We start from the raw sequence: 21,291 nt of genomic DNA, 5'->3' as shown, positions 1-21,291 counted from the left end.
TTTTTCCTGCCAGTATAAGTACGGACTGTGTGACGTGCCTACTTGGATGCGGTCACTCATATAATCCTCCACCATTCTATCAATGTTGAGAGAATCATATGCAGTGACAGTAGACGACATGTCCGTAATCGTTGTCAGGTCCTTCAGTCCGGACCAGATGTCAGCATCAGCAGTCGCTCCAGACTGCCCTGCATCACCGCCAGCGGGTGGGCTCGGAATTCTGAGCCTTTTCCTCGCACCCCCAGTTGCGGGAGAATGTGAAGGAGGAGATGTTGACAGGTCGCGTTCCGCTTGACTTGACAATTTTGTCACCAGCAGGTCTTTCAACCCCAGCAGACCTGTGTCTGCCGGAAAGAGAGATCCAAGGTAGGCTTTAAATCTAGGATCGAGCACGGTGGCCAAAATGTAGTGCTCTGATTTCAACAGATTGACCACCCGTGAATCCTTGTTAAGCGAATTAAGGGCTGCATCCACAAGTCCCACATGCCTAGCGGAATCGCTCCCTTTTAGCTCCTCCTTCAATGCCTCCAGCTTCTTCTGCAAAAGCCTGATGAGGGGAATGACCTGACTCAGGCTGGCAGTGTCTGAACTGACTTCACGTGTGGCAAGTTCAAAGGGCATCAGAACCTTGCACAACGTTGAAATCATTCTCCACTGCACTTGAGACAGGTGCATTCCACCTACTATATCGTGCTCAATTGTATAGGCTTGAATGGCCTTTTGCTGCTCCTCCAACCTCTGAAGCATATAGAGGGTTGAATTCCACCTCGTTACCACTTCTTGCTTCAGATGATGGCAGGGCAGGTTCAGGCGTTTTTGGTGGTGCTCCAGTCTTCTGTACGTGGTGCCTGTACGCCGAAAGTGTCCCGCAATTTTTCTGGCCACCGACAGCATCTCTTGCACGCCCCTGTCGTTTTTTAAAAAATTCTGCACCACCAAATTCAAGGTATGTGCAAAACATGGGACGTGCTGGAATTTGCCCATATTTAATGCACACACAATATTGCTGGCGTTGTCCGATGCCACAAATCCACAGGAGAGTCCAATTGGGGTAAGCCATTCCGCGATGATCTTCCTCAGTTGCCGTAAGAGGTTTTCAGCTGTGTGCGTATTCTGGAAAGCGGTGATACAAAGCGTAGCCTGCCTAGGAAAGAGTTGGCGTTTGCGAGATGCTGCTACTGGTGCCGCCGCTGCTGTTCTTGCGGCGGGAGTCCATACATCTACCCAGTGGGCTGTCACAGTCATATAGTCCTGACCCTGCCCTGCTCCACTTGTCCACATGTCCGTGGTTAAGTGGACATTGGGTACAACTGCATTTTTTAGGACACTGGTGAGTCTTTTTCTGACGTCCGTGTACATTCTCGGTATCGCCTGCCTAGAGAAGTGGAACCTAGATGGTATTTGGTAACGGGGGCACACTGCCTCAATAAATTGTCTAGTTCCCTGTGAACTAACGGCGGATACCGGACGCACGTCTAACACCAACATAGTTGTCAAGGACTCAGTTATCCGCTTTGCAGTAGGATGACTGCTGTGATATTTCATCTTCCTCGCAAAGGACTGTTGAACAGTCAATTGCTTACTGGAAGTAGTACAAGTGGGCTTACGACTTCCCCTCTGGGATGACCATCGACTCCCAGCGGCAACAACAGCAGCGCCAGCAGCAGTAGGCGTTACACGCAAGGATGCATCGGAGGAATCCCAGGCAGGAGAGGACTCGTCAGAATTGCCAGTGACATGGCCTGCAGGACTATTGGCATTCCTGGGGAAGGAGGAAATTGACACTGAGGGAGTTGGTGGGGTGGTTTGCGTGAGCTTGGTTACAAGAGGAAGGGATTTACTGGTCAGTGGACTGCTTCCGCTGTCACCCAAAGTTTTTGAACTTGTCACTGACTTATTATGAATGCGCTGCAGGTGACGTATAAGGGAGGATGTTCCGAGGTGGTTAACGTCCTTACCCCTACTTATTACAGCTTGACAAAGGGAACACACGGCTTGACACCTGTTGTCCGCATTTCTGGTGAAATACCTCCACACCGAAGAGCTGATTTTTTTGGTATTTTCACCTGGCATGTCAACGGCCATATTCCTCCCACGGACAACAGGTGTCTCCCCGGGTGCCTGACTTAAACAAACCACCTCACCATCAGAATCCTCCTGGTCAATTTCCTCCCCAGCGCCAGCAACACCCATATCCTCCTCATCCTGGTGTACTTCAACACTGACATCTTCAATCTGACTATCAGGAACTGGACTGCGGGTGCTCCTTCCAGCACTTGCAGGGGGCGTGCAAATGGTGGAAGGCGCATGCTCTTCACGTCCAGTGTTGGGAAGGTCAGGCATCGCAACCGACACAATTGGACTCTCCTTGTGGATTTGGGATTTCAAAGAACGCACAGTTCTTTGCGGTGCTTTTGCCAGCTTGAGTCTTTTCAGTTTTCTAGCGAGAGGCTGAGTGCTTCCATCCTCATGTGAAGCTGAACCACTAGCCATGAACATAGGCCAGGGCCTCAGCCGTTCCTTGCCACTCCGTGTGGTAAATGGCATATTGGCAAGTTTACGCTTCTCCTCCGACAATTTTATTTTAGGTTTTGGAGTCCTTTTTTTACTGATATTTGGTGTTTTGGTTTTGACATGCTCTGTACTATGCCATTGGGCATCGGCCTTGGCAGACGACGTTGCTGGCATTTCATCGTCTCGGCCATGACTAGTGGCAGCAGCTTCAGCACGAGGTGGAAGTGGATCTTGATCTTTCCCTAATTTTGGAACCTCAACATTTTTGTTCTCCATATTTTAATAGGCACAACTAAAAGGCACCTCAGGTAAACAATGGAGATGGATGGATTGGATACTAGTATACAATTATGGACGGGCTGCCGAGTGCCGACACAGAGGTAGCCACAGCCGTGAACTACCGCACTGTACTGTGTCTGCTGCTAATATAGACTGGTTGATAAAGAGATAGTATACTCGTAACTAGTATGTATGTATAAAGAAAGAAAAAAAAACCACGGTTAGGTGGTATATACAATTATGGACGGGCTGCCGAGTGCCGACACAGAGGTAGCCACAGCCGTGAACTACCGCACTGTACTGTGTCTGCTGCTAATATATAGACTGGTTGATAAAGAGATAGTATACTCGTAACTAGTATGTATGTATAAAGAAAGAAAAAAAAACCACGGTTAGGTGGTATATACAATTATGGACGGGCTGCCGAGTGCCGACACAGAGGTAGCCACAGCCGTGAACTACCGCACTGTACTGTGTCTGCTGCTAATATAGACTGGTTGATAAAGAGATAGTATACTCGTAACTAGTATGTATGTATAAAGAATTAAAAAAAAACCACGGTTAGGTGGTATATACAATTATGGACGGGCTGCCGAGTGCCGACACAGAGGTAGCCACAGCCGTGAACTACCGCACTGTACTGTGTCTGCTGCTAATATATAGACTGGTTGATAAAGAGATAGTATACTCGTAACTAGTATGTATGTATAAAGAAAGAAAAAAAAACCACGGTTAGGTGGTATATACAATTATGGACGGGCTGCCGAGTGCCGACACAGAGGTAGCCACAGCCGTGAACTACCGCACTGTACTGTGTCTGCTGCTAATATATAGACTGGTTGATAAAGAGATAGTATACTCGTAACTAGTATGTATGTATAAAGAAAGAAAAAAAAACCACGGTTAGGTGGTATATACAATTATGGACGGGCTGCCGAGTGCCGACACAGAGGTAGCCACAGCCGTGAACTACCGCACTGTACTGTGTCTGCTGCTAATATATAGACTGGTTGATAAAGAGATAGTATACTCGTAACTAGTATGTATGTATAAAGAAAGAAAAAAAAACCACGGTTAGGTGGTATATACAATTATGGACGGGCTGCCGAGTGCCGACACAGAGGTAGCCACAGCCGTGAACTACCGCACTGTACTGTGTCTGCTGCTAATATAGACTGGTTGATAAAGAGATAGTATACTCGTAACTAGTATGTATGTATAAAGAATGAAAAAAAAAACCACGGTTAGGTGGTATATACAATTATGGACGGGCTGCCGAGTGCCGACACAGAGGTAGCCACAGCCGTGAACTACCGCACTGTACTGTGTCTGCTGCTAATATATAGACTGGTTGATAAAGAGATAGTATACTCGTAACTAGTATGTATGTATAAAGAAAGAAAAAAAACCCACGGTTAGGTGGTATATACAATTATGGACGGGCTGCCGAGTGCCGACACAGAGGTAGCCACAGCCGTGAACTACCGCACTGTACTGTGTCTGCTGCTAATATATAGACTGGTTGATAAAGAGATAGTATACTCGTAACTAGTATGTATGTATAAAGAAAGAAAAAAAAACCACGGTTAGGTGGTATATACAATTATGGACGGGCTGCCGAGTGCCGACACAGAGGTAGCCACAGCCGTGAACTACCGCACTGTACTGTGTCTGCTGCTAATATATAGACTGGTTGATAAAGAGATAGTATACTCGTAACTAGTATGTATGTATAAAGAAAGAAAAAAAAACCACGGTTAGGTGGTATATACAATTATGGACGGGCTGCCGAGTGCCGACACAGAGGTAGCCACAGCCGTGAACTACCGCACTGTACTGTGTCTGCTGCTAATATAGACTGGTTGATAAAGAGATAGTATACTACTAATATTATATACTGGTGGTCAGGTCACTGGTCACTAGTCACACTGGCAGTGGCACTCCTGCAGCAAAAGTGTGCACTGTTTAATTTTAATATAATATTATGTACTCCTGGCTCCTGCTATAACCTATAACTGGCACTGCAGTAGTGCTCCCCAGTCTCCCCCACAATTATAAGCTGTGTGAGCTGAGCAGTCAGACAGATATATAATATATATAGATGATGCAGCACACTGGCCTGAGCCTGAGCAGTGCACACAGATATGGTATGTGACTGACTGAGTCACTGTGTGTATCGCTTTTTTCAGGCAGAGAACGGATATATTAAATAAACTGCACTGTGTGTCTGGTGGTCACTCACTATATAATATATTATGTACTCCTGGCTCCTGCTATAACCTATAACTGGCACTGCAGTAGTGCTCCCCAGTCTCCCCCACAATTATAAGCTGTGTGAGCTGAGCAGTCAGACAGATATATATAATATTATATATAGATAATAGATGATGCAGCACACTGGCCTGAGCCTGAGCAGTGCACACAGATATGGTATGTGACTGAGTCACTGTGTGCTGTGTATCGCTTTTTTCAGGCAGAGAACGGATTATATTATGTACTCCTGGCTCCTGCTATAACCTATAACTGGCACTGCAGTAGTGCTCCCCAGTCTCCCCCACAATTATAAGCTGTGTGAGCTGAGCAGTCAGACAGATATATATAATATTATATATAGATAATAGATGATGCAGCACACTGGCCTGAGCCTGAGCAGTGCACACAGATATGGTATGTGACTGAGTCACTGTGTGCTGTGTATCGCTTTTTTCAGGCAGAGAACGGATTATAAATAAAAGTGGTGGTCACTGGTCACTATCAGCAAAACTCTGCACTGTACACTACTGAGTACTCCTAATGCTCCCCAAAATTAGTAAATCAAGTGTCTCTCTAATCTATTCTAATTCTAAACGGAGAGGACGCCAGCCACGTCCTCTCCCTATCAATCTCAATGCACGTGTGAAAATGGCGGCGACGCGCGGCTCCTTATATAGAATCCGAGTCTCGCGATAGAATCCGAGCCTCGCGAGAATCCGACAGCGTCATGATGACGTTCGGGCGCGCTCGGGTTAACCGAGCAAGGCGGGAAGATCCGAGTCGCTCGGACCCGTGAAAAAAAACATGAAGTTCTGGCGGGTTCGGATTCAGAGAAACCGAACCCGCTCATCTCTAGTAATGTGTGGCATTATGTGTATAAGGTGCTCTACTATGTGGCTTTGCATATATGTGTCATCTAATGTGAATAAAGAGCAACAAGGGCCCTCATTCCGAGTTGATCGGTCGCAAGGCGATTTTAGCAGAGTTACACACGCTAAGCCGCCGCCTACTGGGAGTGAATCTTAGCTTCTTAAAATTGCGACCGATGTATTCGCAATATTGCGATTACTAACTACTTAGCAGTTTCAGAGTAGCTCCAGACTTACTCTGCCTGTGCGATCATTTCAGTGCTTGTCGTTCCTGTTTGACGTCACAAACACACCCAGCGTTCGCCCAGGCACTCCCACCGTTTCCCCGGCCACTCCTGCGTTTTTTCCGGAAACGGTAGCGTTTTCAGCCACACGCCCCTGAAACGCCGTGTTTCCGCCCAGTAACACCCATTTCCTGTCAATCACATTACGATCGCTGGAGCGAAGAAAAAGCCGTGAGTAAAAATACTATCTTCATAGTAAAGTTACTTGGCGCAGTCGCAGTGCGAACATTGCGCATGCGTACTAAGCGGATTTTCACTGCGATGCGATGAAAAATACCGAGCGAACAACTCTGAATGAGGGCCAAGGTGTGGTGTAATGTGAATAACGAGCAATTCAGTGTGATGTAATGTGAATAAGGGTCTCTACTGTGAGGAGTAATGTTTATAAGGTAAAGTGATACTACTGTGGGATGTAATATGAATTATGGACACTATCGCAAGATAAAATGTGAATAAAGTTGCAGTACTGTGTGGCGTAATTGGAATTGGGGTTACTATTGTGTGGCCATGCCCCTTCCCAGCAAGAAGATGCCCCTTTTTGGGGTGTGCGTCAAATGTGCGAACTGTTCCTATTTAAAATATAGGGGGTACAAGGACTGCTATGGGTGAGAGGTGATGGTGCTGGGATAGAGGTGCAAGGTCAGAGGCAGAACCAGCGGTGGTGCTAGGGGGCACCAGCCAAAATCTTGCCTACGGCATCATATTGGTTAGGGCCGGCTCTGGGGATGAGCTCTATAATGACCAGGATGAGCAAGCTTAACGTTGAAATAAAAAGGTCAATTGGCGGCTCTTTGTGAAATGCAGACACATTGAACAATTGTTATTTGGGAATTGTCATACTGCGAAGAGAATGGAGATGGAACTGGAAAGCAGGTTCATATAAGTAGAGTACTGTTCAAAAGCGGCCCTTCTAAGGGAAACAGAATATCAGTTTCATGGATACATCAAGCCCTAGAGCAGAGAAGTCAGTGTTTCACGTTGTGGGTAAAATCTTACACTTGAAACATGAACTGTCTTGTATAGTGTCTGATGGAAGCTGCACCATACAGTAGGTGCTGAATCTCTAAGTTACGCAGCGCTCTTTTCACTTGAACTAGTAGACTGAATAGAATGCAGTATGGCAGCAGGTGGGATAAATGCTACACCTCAGTGCACTCTAACAGCACTATAACATATGCCTGTACCCAGTGTCGGACTGGGGCATGTAGGACCCACCGGGGGAATGCAGTGGTAGGAGCCCATGTTTATGGGTGTGGCCAGTCTGCTGAGGGTGTGTGGCCTGCCAACGAGGTATTGGTTTGACTAACCATTAGAGAGTGCAACGTCTGGGCCCCTTCATGAATATATACAGTAAATTCAGCTGCTGCATGCATTATAATGCACCAGATTAATAACAGCAATGCACTGTAGAAAATACACCATAGTCCAGTATAAGGTAACATATGTATAATGTATAATTCAAGTGCACAGTCTAGAACCTGATCCTTAGAGCATGAGGTGGGCCCCCAGGCAGTTGGGCCCACCGGTGGTTTCCCCTGTACCCCTGTGGGCCAGTCCAAGCCTGCCTGTACCTGTACATGATAAGTGCAGGGTGTCAGACTCATCCGCTGTCACATAACCTCTGGTACAGAAATAGACCAGCCAAACCACTGGATCTGATAGCAGTTTTAAAAAATGCCACATGGCGCTCAAGCACCTGAATGAGTGGATGAACAAGTATGTACTGTATGCACCAATAGATGGCACACTTTGCAGCCTAATAGTGGGAATATATATCTTTCCCAAATACAACTATAATCTGTGTCACACATACGCATGTGCACTAAGATTGCCCTGGCAATGTTCTCTTGGCAAATCATGATGGTAGGTTTACTAAGGCAAAAGAAAGACATCTCTATTACCACACTTATATACATAGACCTATCATTGCATATTTATCAAAAGGTGAAAAGCTGTACCTGATAAGATTTGACAGGTTTTGCCAGAGATAAACAATCCTGGTTCTATAATCAACATAGAAGAAAAATAAATAAAAATGCACTATTTAGTGAATATATGTAAATATAGAACTAAGTGAAACTCAAAGCCCAGGTTCCACACTGTATGAGTGAAATGGCTAGTATTATTAAAATATGTTCTTTGCTTTAAATACTGTTCTCAGATATCATAGTGGCGTCATTTTGTATGTAGTTACACAAAAAAAAATATGATTTAATATACAGAATTTGCAAACAAATAACATTGAAGGTCATAAGAGACACAGATAAGGCGATGTGGGCCTAATTCAAGGTTGATTGCAAAACAAAATTTTCCTCTGATGGGCAAAACCATGGGCCTTATTCAGACCTGATCGTAGCCCTGCAAAATTTTGCTAAGGGCTAGTCCGCCCTGCATGACAGGACCCCCCCCCCCCCCTTCCCCCCGCAGAAGTACGAAAGCGCTGTTGCACTTCAGGAGTAGCTCCCGGCCAGCGCAGCTTTTGCGTTCTGGCCAGGAGCTACTCGTCACTGCCCAGGTCACAGCGGCTGCATGTGACAGCACACAGCCGCTGCGGCCCGCCTCCCGCACGGTCCGAATCGCACCCACAAAATGGCAGCCAAATGTCGCCGTGCCTGTCAATCAGGCAGAGATGATTGCTAGGCACTGACAGCCGTCGGCTGTCAGCCATTCGCCGGTGCACTGCGCTGTGGCATCGGCACCTGCGCACTTCTGACCTGATCGCTGCGCTGCGATGAACGACATCGTGCGATCAGGTCAGAATGACCCCCAATGTGCACTGCAGGTGGGGCAGATATAACATGTGCAGAGAGAGTTAGATTTGGGTGGGTTATATTGTTTCTGTGCTTGGTAAATACTGGCTGCTTTATTTTTACACTGCAATTTAGTTTTCAGTTTGACCCAAATATAACTCTAACTCTCTCTGCACATGTTATATGCCTCACCTGCAGTGCTCGTGGTTTTGCCCATTAGAGGAAAAACATTTTTGCAATCAACCTTGAATTAGGCCCTATAAGTGACAACGTTTTTATGCATTTTATTTTATGTTTCAACCTGCTTCATTCATTGATAGAAGTTTATTTGTGCTTTGACAGCCACTGGGTTTTATAAATGTCTGCTTGACTTTCCTGTTCCCTTGTATAATGTAATACAGACCTTTAACACACACTGTGCTGAAAAAGCATGTTAATTCCTCCTAATAGACAATCTTATGCTTGAGATGAGTCTTTATAGGTCAGTATGCTTCCTTGTCCGCTCCTAAATACCATTTATTTAAATGCAGTCCAACTCCTTGACAGATGAGTGGTTTACATGTCCACTCTCCATCAATGATGCCCCTGTATCTGTGCCTCATCTGACACTATGAAGGACTATAAGAGCATGTTAAGTGTGTACATGGCCAGTTCTATGTGACTGGAACAATTTATCATGAAAGTAGCCTCGGCACTGGCTGAAACAATCCACACAGGACACGCAGCACCTCAGCAGCTGTTAGAAAAGTGCTGCAGCTGGCGTGGCGTGTTGTGATAGCCTGAAAGAGGAAATAGATAAAGAACAGAGAATTCTAAATGCACAGGTTCCCTTCAGACATTTGCATGCTGTTTGACAGTGTGACTTCTGGAGCTCTGCTTCTGATATCTCCATCATCTATTGAGAAGAGAACGGGAAAACGTAAGTTGGGGTCATCTAAATTCTCGCATCAAGGGGAAAAAAGCTGTTTAGGAAATAAAAGGGGTGAAAATCAATTGCATTTGGAATGATGGGTGCAGATTTAAAATAACGTTGTTTGAAATATTTATGGCAGAGCAAGTGGTTAAATATATGTAAGGAGCATTTTATAAACAGGATTTCTGAGAATAACTCTTATAATAGAGCAATACGGTTTTTCCCCTTTATTTTCTCATTAGTCAGGTTTCGAGTCTTGTGTGAAGAGTAATTATGTTCCTATGCTGAATCCTTAATGTCTTAAAAATCCTTAAAGTGGTAGATCTCATTTATTCTCAGAGCCTGGCAAGGGAATACAACATTCAGCTGTAATTGCAGATGGTGTAAATGTTTCCCTGACATAGCGGTTTCATGTGTAAATGTTCTCTCTTTGGTAATCAGGGATGTGGAGTTTTCATGTGTCCCTGGGAAAGTGTGGAAATGGGAAGAGACAGGCACAATGATAGGGAGTGATTATATTTATTTACATTATCCTTATGTCTGTAGAGTGCAATATATTGGATGGCAGTGTACAATCAGTGAATGTTATACTAGTAGCATCACTCCCTGACTCGGTGAAGCTCACAATCTAATTCCACCTGCTACACACACCTAGGCTAAATGCAGTTTAAAGATAATTACCATACTGTACTAGTATGTTTTTGGACAATGGGAGCAAGCTAGAGCACCCACGGAAAACCCACAAGAACATGAACAGAACATAAAAACAAAAGTACTGATTGTGTCCTAGTCTCACTTAGACCCAAATGTTTGATATAAAAAGAATTTTATCAGCATTAAATCTGTTAGTGCTACTTTATTATCCACTTAAAAGAAAAAAGAAAAACACAAGTTCACTACTAATAACAAAAAAACATTGTCATATTGGGGGGTCATTCAGACCCGATCGCACGCTGTAGTTTTTTGCAGCCGTACAATCGGGTCTGAACAGAGCATGCGTGCGGGCCGCAAGGCGATTACCTGATCGCAGCAGTGCAAAAATTAGCCTGCGTGCGACCAGGTCTGAATTACCCCCATTGTACATTGTAAACGTGGTGTCCCATCTATATTGAAGTTGCTATTTACTGTACATAGACAATACACTGCAGCATTAATGTGACATGTTAAACAACAGTATTCTGTAGTAGTCTGTGAAATGCATTATTTAAAAGTTACTGCTACTGGTGAAGCTCTATATGGGATCGATTCAAATGTTTTTTGGGCACCCACAGAGCAATTCAATTGTTGCTCTGATCGGATGCCCATTGCTTTATATGCACCCAAATAGACAGGGTTTAGCTGCGAACCGTTAAACCACAGATTTTGCACACATTTCTTCACGCACCTCAGGAGGCTGTGAGAAGAAATGTCACCTTCACGGATAACAGGTGTCTCAACAGAAACAATTGAATTGCTCCATTTTGCGCCCCCTAGTGACAGCAGTGGGGGGGAAATTGAATCACCTCCATTGTGTCTATGCATGGTGGTTTATTTTACCTTGCATTCAATGTATAGCAGTTTACACTTATACCGAAGTATTTGAATATGATGCTTGTTGACTGAAGCTATCAGTTTGTAATCCACTAGCCTCTGGTGGTATCACTGATGAAAACATAAAACATGGACTTTGACGGCAGATAAAAACCATTTGGCCCATCTAGTCTGCCCCTTTTTTAACCTTATTGTTGCCCAAATCCTATTAGATCCTTAGTTTTTTGTAAGGATATCCTCATGTCTATCCCAAGCATGTTTAAATTGCTCTACTGTAGTAGCCCCTACTACAGTGATATTCAACCTTTTTTTAGTCACGGCACACCGAATAATATTTTAAAATTCCCAGGGTACACCATCAGTTCCCCACAGAAAAAAAAACAAAAAACACACATTGGCCCTCACAGTAAAGAAAAATCCACACATGCATTGGCCTACACAGTTGCTCCCCACATAAATCATGTTGCTCACACATAAATCAATCACATTTCTCCCCACATAAATCGTATTGCTCCCCACATTAATTATTCACATTGTTCCCCCCATAAATCCATATAAATCCTTATTCTCCCCACATAAATCTTATTGTTCCCCACAGGAGAAATAAAATAACAAATATTAGCCCCTACCGGTCAGCTGTCCTCCTCCCTGTCCCTCGGTTGCGGGCGTTCATAGTGGAGTGCTGCAAATACTGAGCAGGGGGCGGTTGGGCAGGTGTGGATGTGGATTGGCAAGGAAAGCTGTGTATGCAGGCGGGAACTGGAAGATGTGTAAGCAGGCAAGTGGGCTGGCTGGGTGGTAGACGCGGCAGCAGTGACCTATGATATCACACCGCCGCGTCTTCAAGTCATAGGTCACGGCTGATCCTCTAAAAAAAACCCGGGCCAACAGTTCACTCTGAAGGTGCAGGACACTGCTCTGGCTCCGCGGCACACCTTGCAACTGGTCGCGGCACACTAGTGTGCCACGGCACACTGGTTGAAAAAGCCTGCCCTACTACCTCTGATGGGAGTGTATTCCACTTGTCCACTACCCTTTCTGTGAATGTATTTTTTCCTCAGATTTCCCCTGAACCTACCTCTCTCCAGTTAGAGCATGTGTCCTCGTGTTCTATACTTCTCTTCCTTTGAAGAATGTCTCCCTCCTGCAGCTTGTTAAAGCGATTGATTATTAGAACGTTTCTATCATGCACCCCATTACACTCCTCTTCTCCAAACTATACATATTAATGCCCATATTTATCAAGTCTTGGAGAGTGGATAAATTGCACGGTGATAAAGTACCAGCCAATCAGCTCCTAACTGCCATGTCACAGGCTGTGTTTTAAAAATGACAGTTACGAGCTGATTGGCCGGTACTTTATCACCTCTCCAAGGCTTGATAAATCTGGGCCTAAGATCTTTTTGTCTTTCCTTGAAGGTTTTGTGGAGTAGGCCAGCAATTTAGTTGCCTTTCTTTGTACAGTCTCTAATGTATTAATAACAAGTAAGTATAACATACTAAGGGAAAGTATGCCTTTTGCAGATGATACAAAGATATGCAACAGGGTAGACACACTGGGAGGGGTAAAACAAATGATTGATGACCTAGGTAAGCTTGAGAAATGGTCAAGAACGTGGCAACTACAGTTTAATGCTAAAAAATGCAAAATCATGCACTTGGGTCTCAAAAACCCAAAGGCTAAATATAGTATCAAGGGTACTATAATAGAAACTACTGAGGAGGAAAGGGATTTAGGAGTCACTATTTCAAGTGACTTAAAGGCAGGAAAGCAATGCAACAAAGCAATGAGAAAGGCAAGTCAGGTGCTTGGTTGCATAGGGAGAGGAATCAGTAGCAGGAAAAAAGTAATAATGCCACTGTATAGGTCATTGGTATGGCCTCATCTAGAATACTGTATCCAGTTCTAGAGACTATGGGGCCTTTTATCACCATCCGCATCCAGGATGTGGATGACAGGTGACAAAATCGCCCAAACTAGCACTGCAATAATTGATTACATTGCAGGGATGTATCAATTATTGCATGCAGGGACAGAGCTTGCGGTCAAGCTCTGTCCCTGCGATGACACTCTGCAGCATCATTGGGGTATTTTTCATAAAAAAATACCCCGATGTCCTGTTGCTCATGCGCCGCCCCTGCCGACATCGCCGCTAAAGCCGGCCGGTCGACCTCCCCATCGTGACTACCCCCACGCACCGCAGACCCCCCCAGTAGGATAATATACTCACCTGTCCAGTGAGCCAGTCCACGCTGCTTCAGGAGGCTGCCGGGAGCTGGGTCCTTTTCCTGCGCTATGACCCCCGGTGCTGTAAAGTGTGCTGCCGTTTTGCAGCATCACTTTACTGCACCGGGGTCACATTGCAGCATATGGGGGACCCGGCGCCTGGCAGCGCTCACCGGAGCATGTGACTATGGTTTGTTTTGTTTTTTTTCCTTTTAACACTGTGAGCAGCTTGTGTGTCCATCGGACACACAGAGCTGATCACTGAAGCCGGGTCCTGCTCAGCTTTCTCTGCCAGGGGCAGAGAAAGCTGGGCAAAAGGGTGCTTATCGCAGTGCTGCCCTGTGAGCTACGCGTCTAGTTGCCCTTTGTGAGCTACCCGCTGTGAAGGGAAACTAGACGCTACGCGTCTAGTTTCCCTTCGTGGAGAGGACCTTTTCTGTAATGATGTGCGGTGCGCGTTGACGTCATCGCGCACCGCACAGCAAAGGTCCTCTCCACGAAGGGAACTAGACGCATAGCGTCTTGTTTTCCTTTGTGGAGAGGACCTTTGCTGTGCGCGATGACGTCATCGCGCACCGCACATCGTTTCAGCGGCGCTACTACTGTACAGGGGGCGTACCTGACCACGCCCCCTGTATGAAGCCACGCCCCCTATGGCCGCCCGGGGCGCTCAAAGACCCTGAGCCGGCCCTACTGGCGAGATTATCACAGGGCACACTGCGGTATTTTTTCACATTTGTTTTTTTTTTAGTAAATTTGGGCACATCACATTTCCCATTATAAGTATGGGGAATAGGATATGGGTTACTAATAAAAAGTGAATTAAAGGGTTTGGAGCAGTTTTTCATGAGAACTGCTCCAAATGCCCTTTAATACATTCAGGTGATACTAAAATAATGTGAAAAGGGTGTGAAAACACCCTTTTTCACATTATTTTAGTAAAAATAATATTAATAAATAGACCCCTATATCTCCAGAAGGATATAAATACATTAGAGCGTGTACAAAGAAGTGCAACTAAATTGGTGCATGGCCTACATCACAAAACTTACCCGGAAAGACTAAAAGATCTTAACATGTATAGTTTGGAGCAGAGAAGGGAATGAGGGGAGATGATAGAAACTTTCAAATACACCAAGTTGTCTTAACAAAGTTCCGGAGGGTAACATTCTTCAAAGGAAGAGAAGTACTAGAACTCGAGGACATACACTGAAACTGGAGAGAGACAGGTTCAGGGGAAATTTAGGGAAAAATTACTTCATAGAAAGAGTAGTGGATAAGTGGAATAGCCTCCCATCAGAGGTGGTAGAGGCTAAGACTGCAGAGCAATTTAAACATGCTTGGGATAGGCATATGAATATCCTTACAAAGAACTAAGGTTCAAAAAGGGTTGAGATTACCTAAGGGTTAAAAAAAGGGGCAGACTAGATGGTCCAAGTGGTTCTTATCTGCCGTCAAATTCTATGTTTCTATGTTAATAACCTTTTGGTGATATCGCCTCCAGAACTGAACACAGTATTCTAGATGAGGCCGTACCAATAACCTATACAATGGCATTATTAGTTCTTTCTTTTTGCTACAGATTCCTCTCCCTATGCAACCAAGCATCTGACGTGGGATTGTCTTCAGTATACTGCCGGCCGGGATCTTGGCGACCAGCTTACCGGCGCCAGGATCCCGACCGCCGACATGCCGACACATATTCTCCTTCTTGGGGGTCCACGATACCCCTGGAGGGAGAATAAATAGCGTGGCTGTGCCCGCAGCGAGCTTGCAAGGCGCTCATTAGTGCTCGCCCAGCTGTCGGTATGCCGGCGGTCGGGATCCCGGCGCCGGTATGCTGGCCCCCGGGATCCTGGCCGCCGGCCATTCATACTACACCTTCTGACTTGCCTTCTTCATTGCTTTGTTACATTGCTTACCTGCTTTTAAGTCACCTGAAATAGTGACAGTTAGATCCCTTTCCTCCTCAGTAGTTTCCAGTATAGTGCCATTAATACTATATTTAGCCTTTGGATTTTTTTTTTTTAAACATTAGAATTTTTATTGAAGATTTTTCACACAGAAATGGGGAACAGAAAAAAGAGAAAAGGGGAACATAGGGGGAGTCCGGAATGGTTACCATAATCAAAGCACTTGTAACGCACAGTTGAATGGATATACAGTTGGTTACATTAGGTGTTCAGAATCAAAAAGAAGAAACACAAAAAGGAGGCTTAGCACGAACAAACACCAAGAAAAAAATAAATAAATAAATAACTAACTAAGAAACGTCTGATATCACAACATTCTTATAGAGGTCAATCTAGGTGGGGTGAAGCACAGATGAAGCAATTGGAGAGCTATAGACGGTTAGCCTGCCTTCTCTCCCCCTATAGTCGGACCAACCTAACCATTTCAGGTGAATAGAATTAGCTGAGGAAGAGTATTTAGCTTCCGCTGTTTCAAAAATAAAATGTTTGTGAATCTTATTTTGAATAAACGCTAAAGAGGGAAGATTCTCAGATTTCCACAATTGGGCTATAGCAGCTTTAGTGGCTATCAAAATATGCCCCAAGACGTAGCGATCACCTGTAGAAAGGTGGTCTACGAACAAATGCAATAATGCTAAAGCTGGGTCCAGGTGGATAGTGAATCCTAAAATCATGCTAATCATATTGAAAACTTCTCTCCAGAGTGGTTGTATCAGTGGGCACGCCCAGAAAATATGAAAGATATCCCCCGTTGAGCCACATTTCCGCCAACATAATTTAGATTGGGAAGGCCAGATCCTATTTTGTCTTTCAGGGGTGAAGTAGGCCCTCTGTATAAGCTTGAAGAACATTTCAGAGTGGATAATACATTTGGAAACTTTAAAACAAGACCTAAATATACTGTCCCAGTCTGCATCAGTAAAGGATCTATTCAAATCTCTTTCCCATAAAATCTGAGCTTTGAATTTAGATTGTGTGCTGTTAGTCAGTTGAAAATGATACCACCACGTAATCCCACCTTTATGTGAGGATGTCTCCAGATGGCTTTTAATGTAAGCCGGAAAAGAAGGTTTGTGAAGATGTGGAGCCCGTGAGTGTAACCAACTACTCACCTGCAAATATTTGAAAAAGTCTTGAGTCCGAATCCCAAATCTCTCTTGTATTTGAGAAAAGGACATCAAGACGTCACCTATAAAAAAAAATCGCCTACCGTGGAGAGGCCCCTCCGAATCCATTCTTCCAGGGTAATATTAGGAATCAAGGACATAAGAGCAGATATCAACAGACAGGGAGACGGCAATTTAATCTCTTCCGAAGAGGACACTAGTTTATGCCATGAATCTAGGGTTGTTTTAATAGACTTGCAAGATCTGGACCTACTTTGGGCAGCAGAGGGTGGCAACCAAAACAAATCAGAAAGAGTAGCAGTATTCAAATAAGAAGCTTCCAGAGTGACCCACGGTTTCATGCTCGAGGTGTCAAACCAGTCCCTGGACTGACTTAACAGACAAGCAGCATGGTACTTTTCTATGTCCGGGAAAGCTACCCCACCGGATTGTTTGGGCAGAATAAGAATCTTTTTAGCAATTTTTGGCCTAGAGCCTCCCCACACGTATCTAATCAGGACCTGGTTAATTTTATTATAGAAGAGTCTGGGAAGGGGTCTTGGTATGGCGCGAAACAGATACATTAATTTCGGCAGTAAGACCATCTTGGCAGCAGCAATCCTACCCAGCCAAGATACCTCCTGCAGCATCCACTCCCCAGTCAGCTCCGTAAAGGCTTTCAATAATGGGGCATAATTACATTCAATTAAATTATCTTCACTGGACAAGTTAATCCCCAGACATCTCAAGGAGCAGGATTTCCAGGCATATTTGTACGATTCCTTCAACCCAGAGACCACAGTCGGAGATATATTGAGTGGGAGGGCCTCAGTTTTATTAGTATTTAATTTGTAATAGGAAACATCTGAATAGTCTTGAAGAACGGCATGTAGTACTGGCAAGGAAGTCTCAGGATCAGAAAGACATAACAAAATATCGTCCGCAAATAAGATGATTTTGTGGGAAATACCCCCTATAACAGGGCCACTAATCGAGTCCCGGGATCTAATGCAAGCAGCCAGGGGTTCTATCGCCAACGCAAAAATAATAGGAGATAACGGGCAGCCCTGACGAGTGCCAAGTGGGGAAGCGCCCAACTTCTGTGGCTTCATTAAACACCGATAGGAGCACCGGAGCCAAACTCTCATTAAGGGATTTATAGAAACCAGAAGGATAACCATCGGGTCCCGGGGCCTTTTCTGCTGGGAGGGAGTCAATAGCTTTTTCGACTTCTGCTAGAGTCCAAGGCACACTAAGAGAGCTACAAGACTCCGGTGACAGCGAAGGGAGAGGAAATTTGTCCAGAATATTCTGAACATCCGTGCCTGTAGGTTGAAAGGTGGAGGAATCCTCCTTCAAGTTATATAGTTTGGCGTAGTAAAATGCAAAAACTTTTGCAATTTCGTCAGGATCATAGACTTTTACCCCTATCCGAGTGGATAATGTGAATTTTTTCTTTAGCTTTCCTGCCTCTCAGCTTCCTTGCCAGCAGTCTACCAGCCCGGTTACCATAAACATAGAATTTTTGATTCAGTCTATGTAGGTTGCGTTGGACTTCCGCTAAATAGAAAACGTTTACTGCCTCTCTGGCTTCCTGCAATGATCTAAGGAGGGATTTATCATGTGGGTGTGTCTTGTGAGCACTCTCCAGGGAAGCGACTGCAAGCTCAGCTTGTTCACATTTTTTACGATATTCCCTTTTAAGTTTAGCCGCTGTTTGAATCGCTGTCCCTCGTGTTACTGCTTTGAGGGCACACCAGAATGTAAAGATGGATGTCTCCCGAGGAGAGTTCTCAGAGAGGTAATAATCCATAGTGGTTTGGATAGCCTGCTTAGACTCCGGCTGAAGGATACTTTGTTTACCTAAGCGCCAGGGGGCCGGGGTAGTCTTTCTATTACCAATATCCCATTCGATGAATAGTGGGGAGTGATCCGACCAGGACATGGGGAGAATGGAAATTTTACGGATGGACTGTAGAGTCCATTTATCCGCTAAAGCAATGTCTATTCTGGAATAAGAGGCATGTACTGGAGAATAAAATGTGTAGTCCCTGTCCATTGGGTGTTTAACGCGCCATAGGTCTAAAAGATCATTTTCCGCCAATAACTGGCGGAAGCCCTTCGCATTCCTATGGAGCTGACTGGAGAGTGAGGTCCGCTTGCCAGAGTTATCAACCAAAGGGTCAAGGGTCAAATTAAAGTCCCCCATGAGAAGTAAAGCGCCCTTGGCCAGTTGTTGTACCTTAGCACAGAGTTTCCTACAAAATGCTAGTTGCTTGGTGTTCGGGGCATAGCAGGAAACTATCGTCACCTCTTTATTTTCAAGAGTACCCACTAAAATCAGAATTCTCCCCTCCGGGTCGCAGTATTGTGACGTGAGGGAAAAAGCGCAATGTTGAGACATTAAGATTGCCACCCCCGCTTTCTTCGCTGGTCCATTCGCCAAATAACAATGGGGAAATCTCACATTAGTAAACCGTGGAGGGGCTGATTTAATAAAATGTGTCTCTTGGACGGCTATGATTTGAGCTTTAATTTTATGAAAATAATTTAATGCTAACTTCCTTTTATGTGGGGAGTTAAGACCCTTTGGGGTATATGCAATTGCGGTCGAATTCCCGAAATTGTCGAATTTCGGGTCATTTTCGACCAAAAAAAAAATTCGCCTATGCAATTCAGTGCTTTCCGACCAAAAAAACGGACTTTCAAAATTCGACTTTTTGAAATTCGAATTTTTGCAAATTCGACTTTTCTGCAATGATATAAGTGCAGCAATTCGACCAAAGCATATTCAATTCAAGTTTGGAAATTCGACAGCAGTGCTTTTAGACAGCAAATTCGTCATTTTCAATCCGCCACACTTTGGAGGGTGAAAACAAATAAAAAAAATTTAAACATGGTTTTTTTTGTGTTTTTTTTTTTTTGGGGAATAGCAGATCTATTTATATTAGAAGGGATTAGGTACTTTTTTTTTTTTTTTGGAGGCACAAATATTATTTATAATTTTTTTAAAATATTATTATTATTTTTTTATTTTTTTATTGCTGGAACGGTACAATCCGAAAAAAAAATTGCGTGGGGTCCCCCCTCCAAAGCATAACCAGCCTCGGGCTCTTCGAGCTGGTCCTGGTTCTAAAAATGCGGGGAAAAAATTGACAGGGGATCCCCCGTATTTTTAAAACCAGCACCGGGCTCTGCGCCTGGTGCTGGTGCCAAAAATACGGGGGACAAAAAGAGTAGGGGTCCCCCGTATTTTTAACACCAGCATCGGGCTCCACTAGCTGGACAGATAATGCCACAGCCGGGGGTCACTTTTATGCCGTGCCCTGCGGCCGTGGCATTAAATATCCAACTAGTCACCCCTGGCCGGGGTACCCTGGGGGAGTGGGGACCCCTTCAATCAAGGGGTCCCCCCCCCCCAGCCACCCAAGGGCCAGGGGTGAAGCCCGAGGCTGTCCCCCCCCCCATCCAATGGGCTGCGGATGGGAGGGCTGATAGCCTTTTGTGATAATTAAAATATATTGTTTTTTCCAGTAGTACTACAAGTCCCAGCAAGCCTCCCCCGCAAGCTGGTACTTGGAGAACCACAAGTACCAGCATGCGGGAGAAAAACGGGCCCGCTGGTACCTGTAGTACTACTGGAAAAAAAATACCCAAATAAAAACAGGACACACACACCGTGAAAGTAAAACTTTATTTCTTACGTCGACACACACATACTTACCTATGTTCACACGCCGACATCGGTCCTCTTCTCCATGTAGAATCCAGGGGTACCTGAAAAAAAAGATCAATATACTCACCTCAGCCATGGTCCAGAGATACATCCACGTACTTGTAGAAAATAACAAACCGCAAATACCCGACCAAACGGACTGAAAGGGGTCCCATGCTGACACATGGGACCCCTATCCCCGAATGCAGAGAGACCTGTCAGTGACAGCTGTCACAGAAAGGTCTCTATAGCCAATCAGGAAGCGCAACTTCGTTGCGCTCATCTGATTGGCTCTGTGCGTCTGAGCAGACAGCGCATCGCACAGCCCAGTCCATTATATTCAATGGTGGGAACTTAGCGGCTAGTGGTGAGGTCACCCGCCGGTCAGCGGCTGACCGGCGGGTGACCCCCCCGCTAGCCGCTAAGTTCCCACCATTGAAAGTAATGGAGCGGCTTTGCGATGCGCTGTCACATCACAGACAGCGCACAGCCAATCAGATGAGCGCCACGGAAGTAGCGCTTCCTGATTGGCTGAAGGGACTTCAGTGACAGGAGTCACGTGATGTCCCGGCATTCGGGAGAAAGGGGTCTGATGTGAAAGCATTGGACCCCTTTCTAGTCCGGTATGGATCGGTGTTCGTTTTTTTGTTTTGCCAAGTACGTGGATTATCTCTGGACCTGGATGTACCTCTGGACGCTGGAAGGTGAGTATAATTTTTTCACAGGTACCTCGGATCGTCGGAGACCGTGGCAGTCGGCGTGTCAACATAGGTAAGTATGTGTGTGTCGGCGTATGAAATAAAGTTTTACTTTCACGGTGTGTGTGTCCTGTTTTTATTTGGGTATTTTTTTTCCAGTAGTACTACAGGTACCAGCGG

The 21,291-nt window shown here is 45.0% G+C and overlaps 1 protein-coding gene across 4 annotated transcripts in view; it reads left to right on the top strand.

The window, feature by feature from the left end:
* Positions 1 to 21,291, top strand: part of ARHGAP24 (Rho GTPase activating protein 24) — a 1,566,862-nt gene that overhangs the window by 681,083 nt on the left and 864,488 nt on the right. Inside the window, exon 1 of one of the 4 annotated variants that reach the window (XM_063919882.1) lies at positions 9,786 to 9,868. The exons of the other annotated variants lie outside the window; for them this stretch is intronic. Coding sequence (XP_063775952.1) covers positions 9,793 to 9,868 — 76 coding nt within the window. The 5' untranslated portion in view covers positions 9,786 to 9,792. Of the gene's footprint in view, positions 1 to 9,785; positions 9,869 to 21,291 lie in introns of those variants that run through there. 4 annotated transcript variants of the gene reach the window in all.

This window comes from Pseudophryne corroboree, chromosome 1, assembly GCF_028390025.1.
Source record: "Pseudophryne corroboree isolate aPseCor3 chromosome 1, aPseCor3.hap2, whole genome shotgun sequence".
NCBI classification, from domain to species: Eukaryota; Metazoa; Chordata; class Amphibia; order Anura; family Myobatrachidae; genus Pseudophryne; species Pseudophryne corroboree.
Note: the sequence above shows the minus strand (reverse complement) of the source record. Positions and strands in the feature narration are given on the sequence as shown.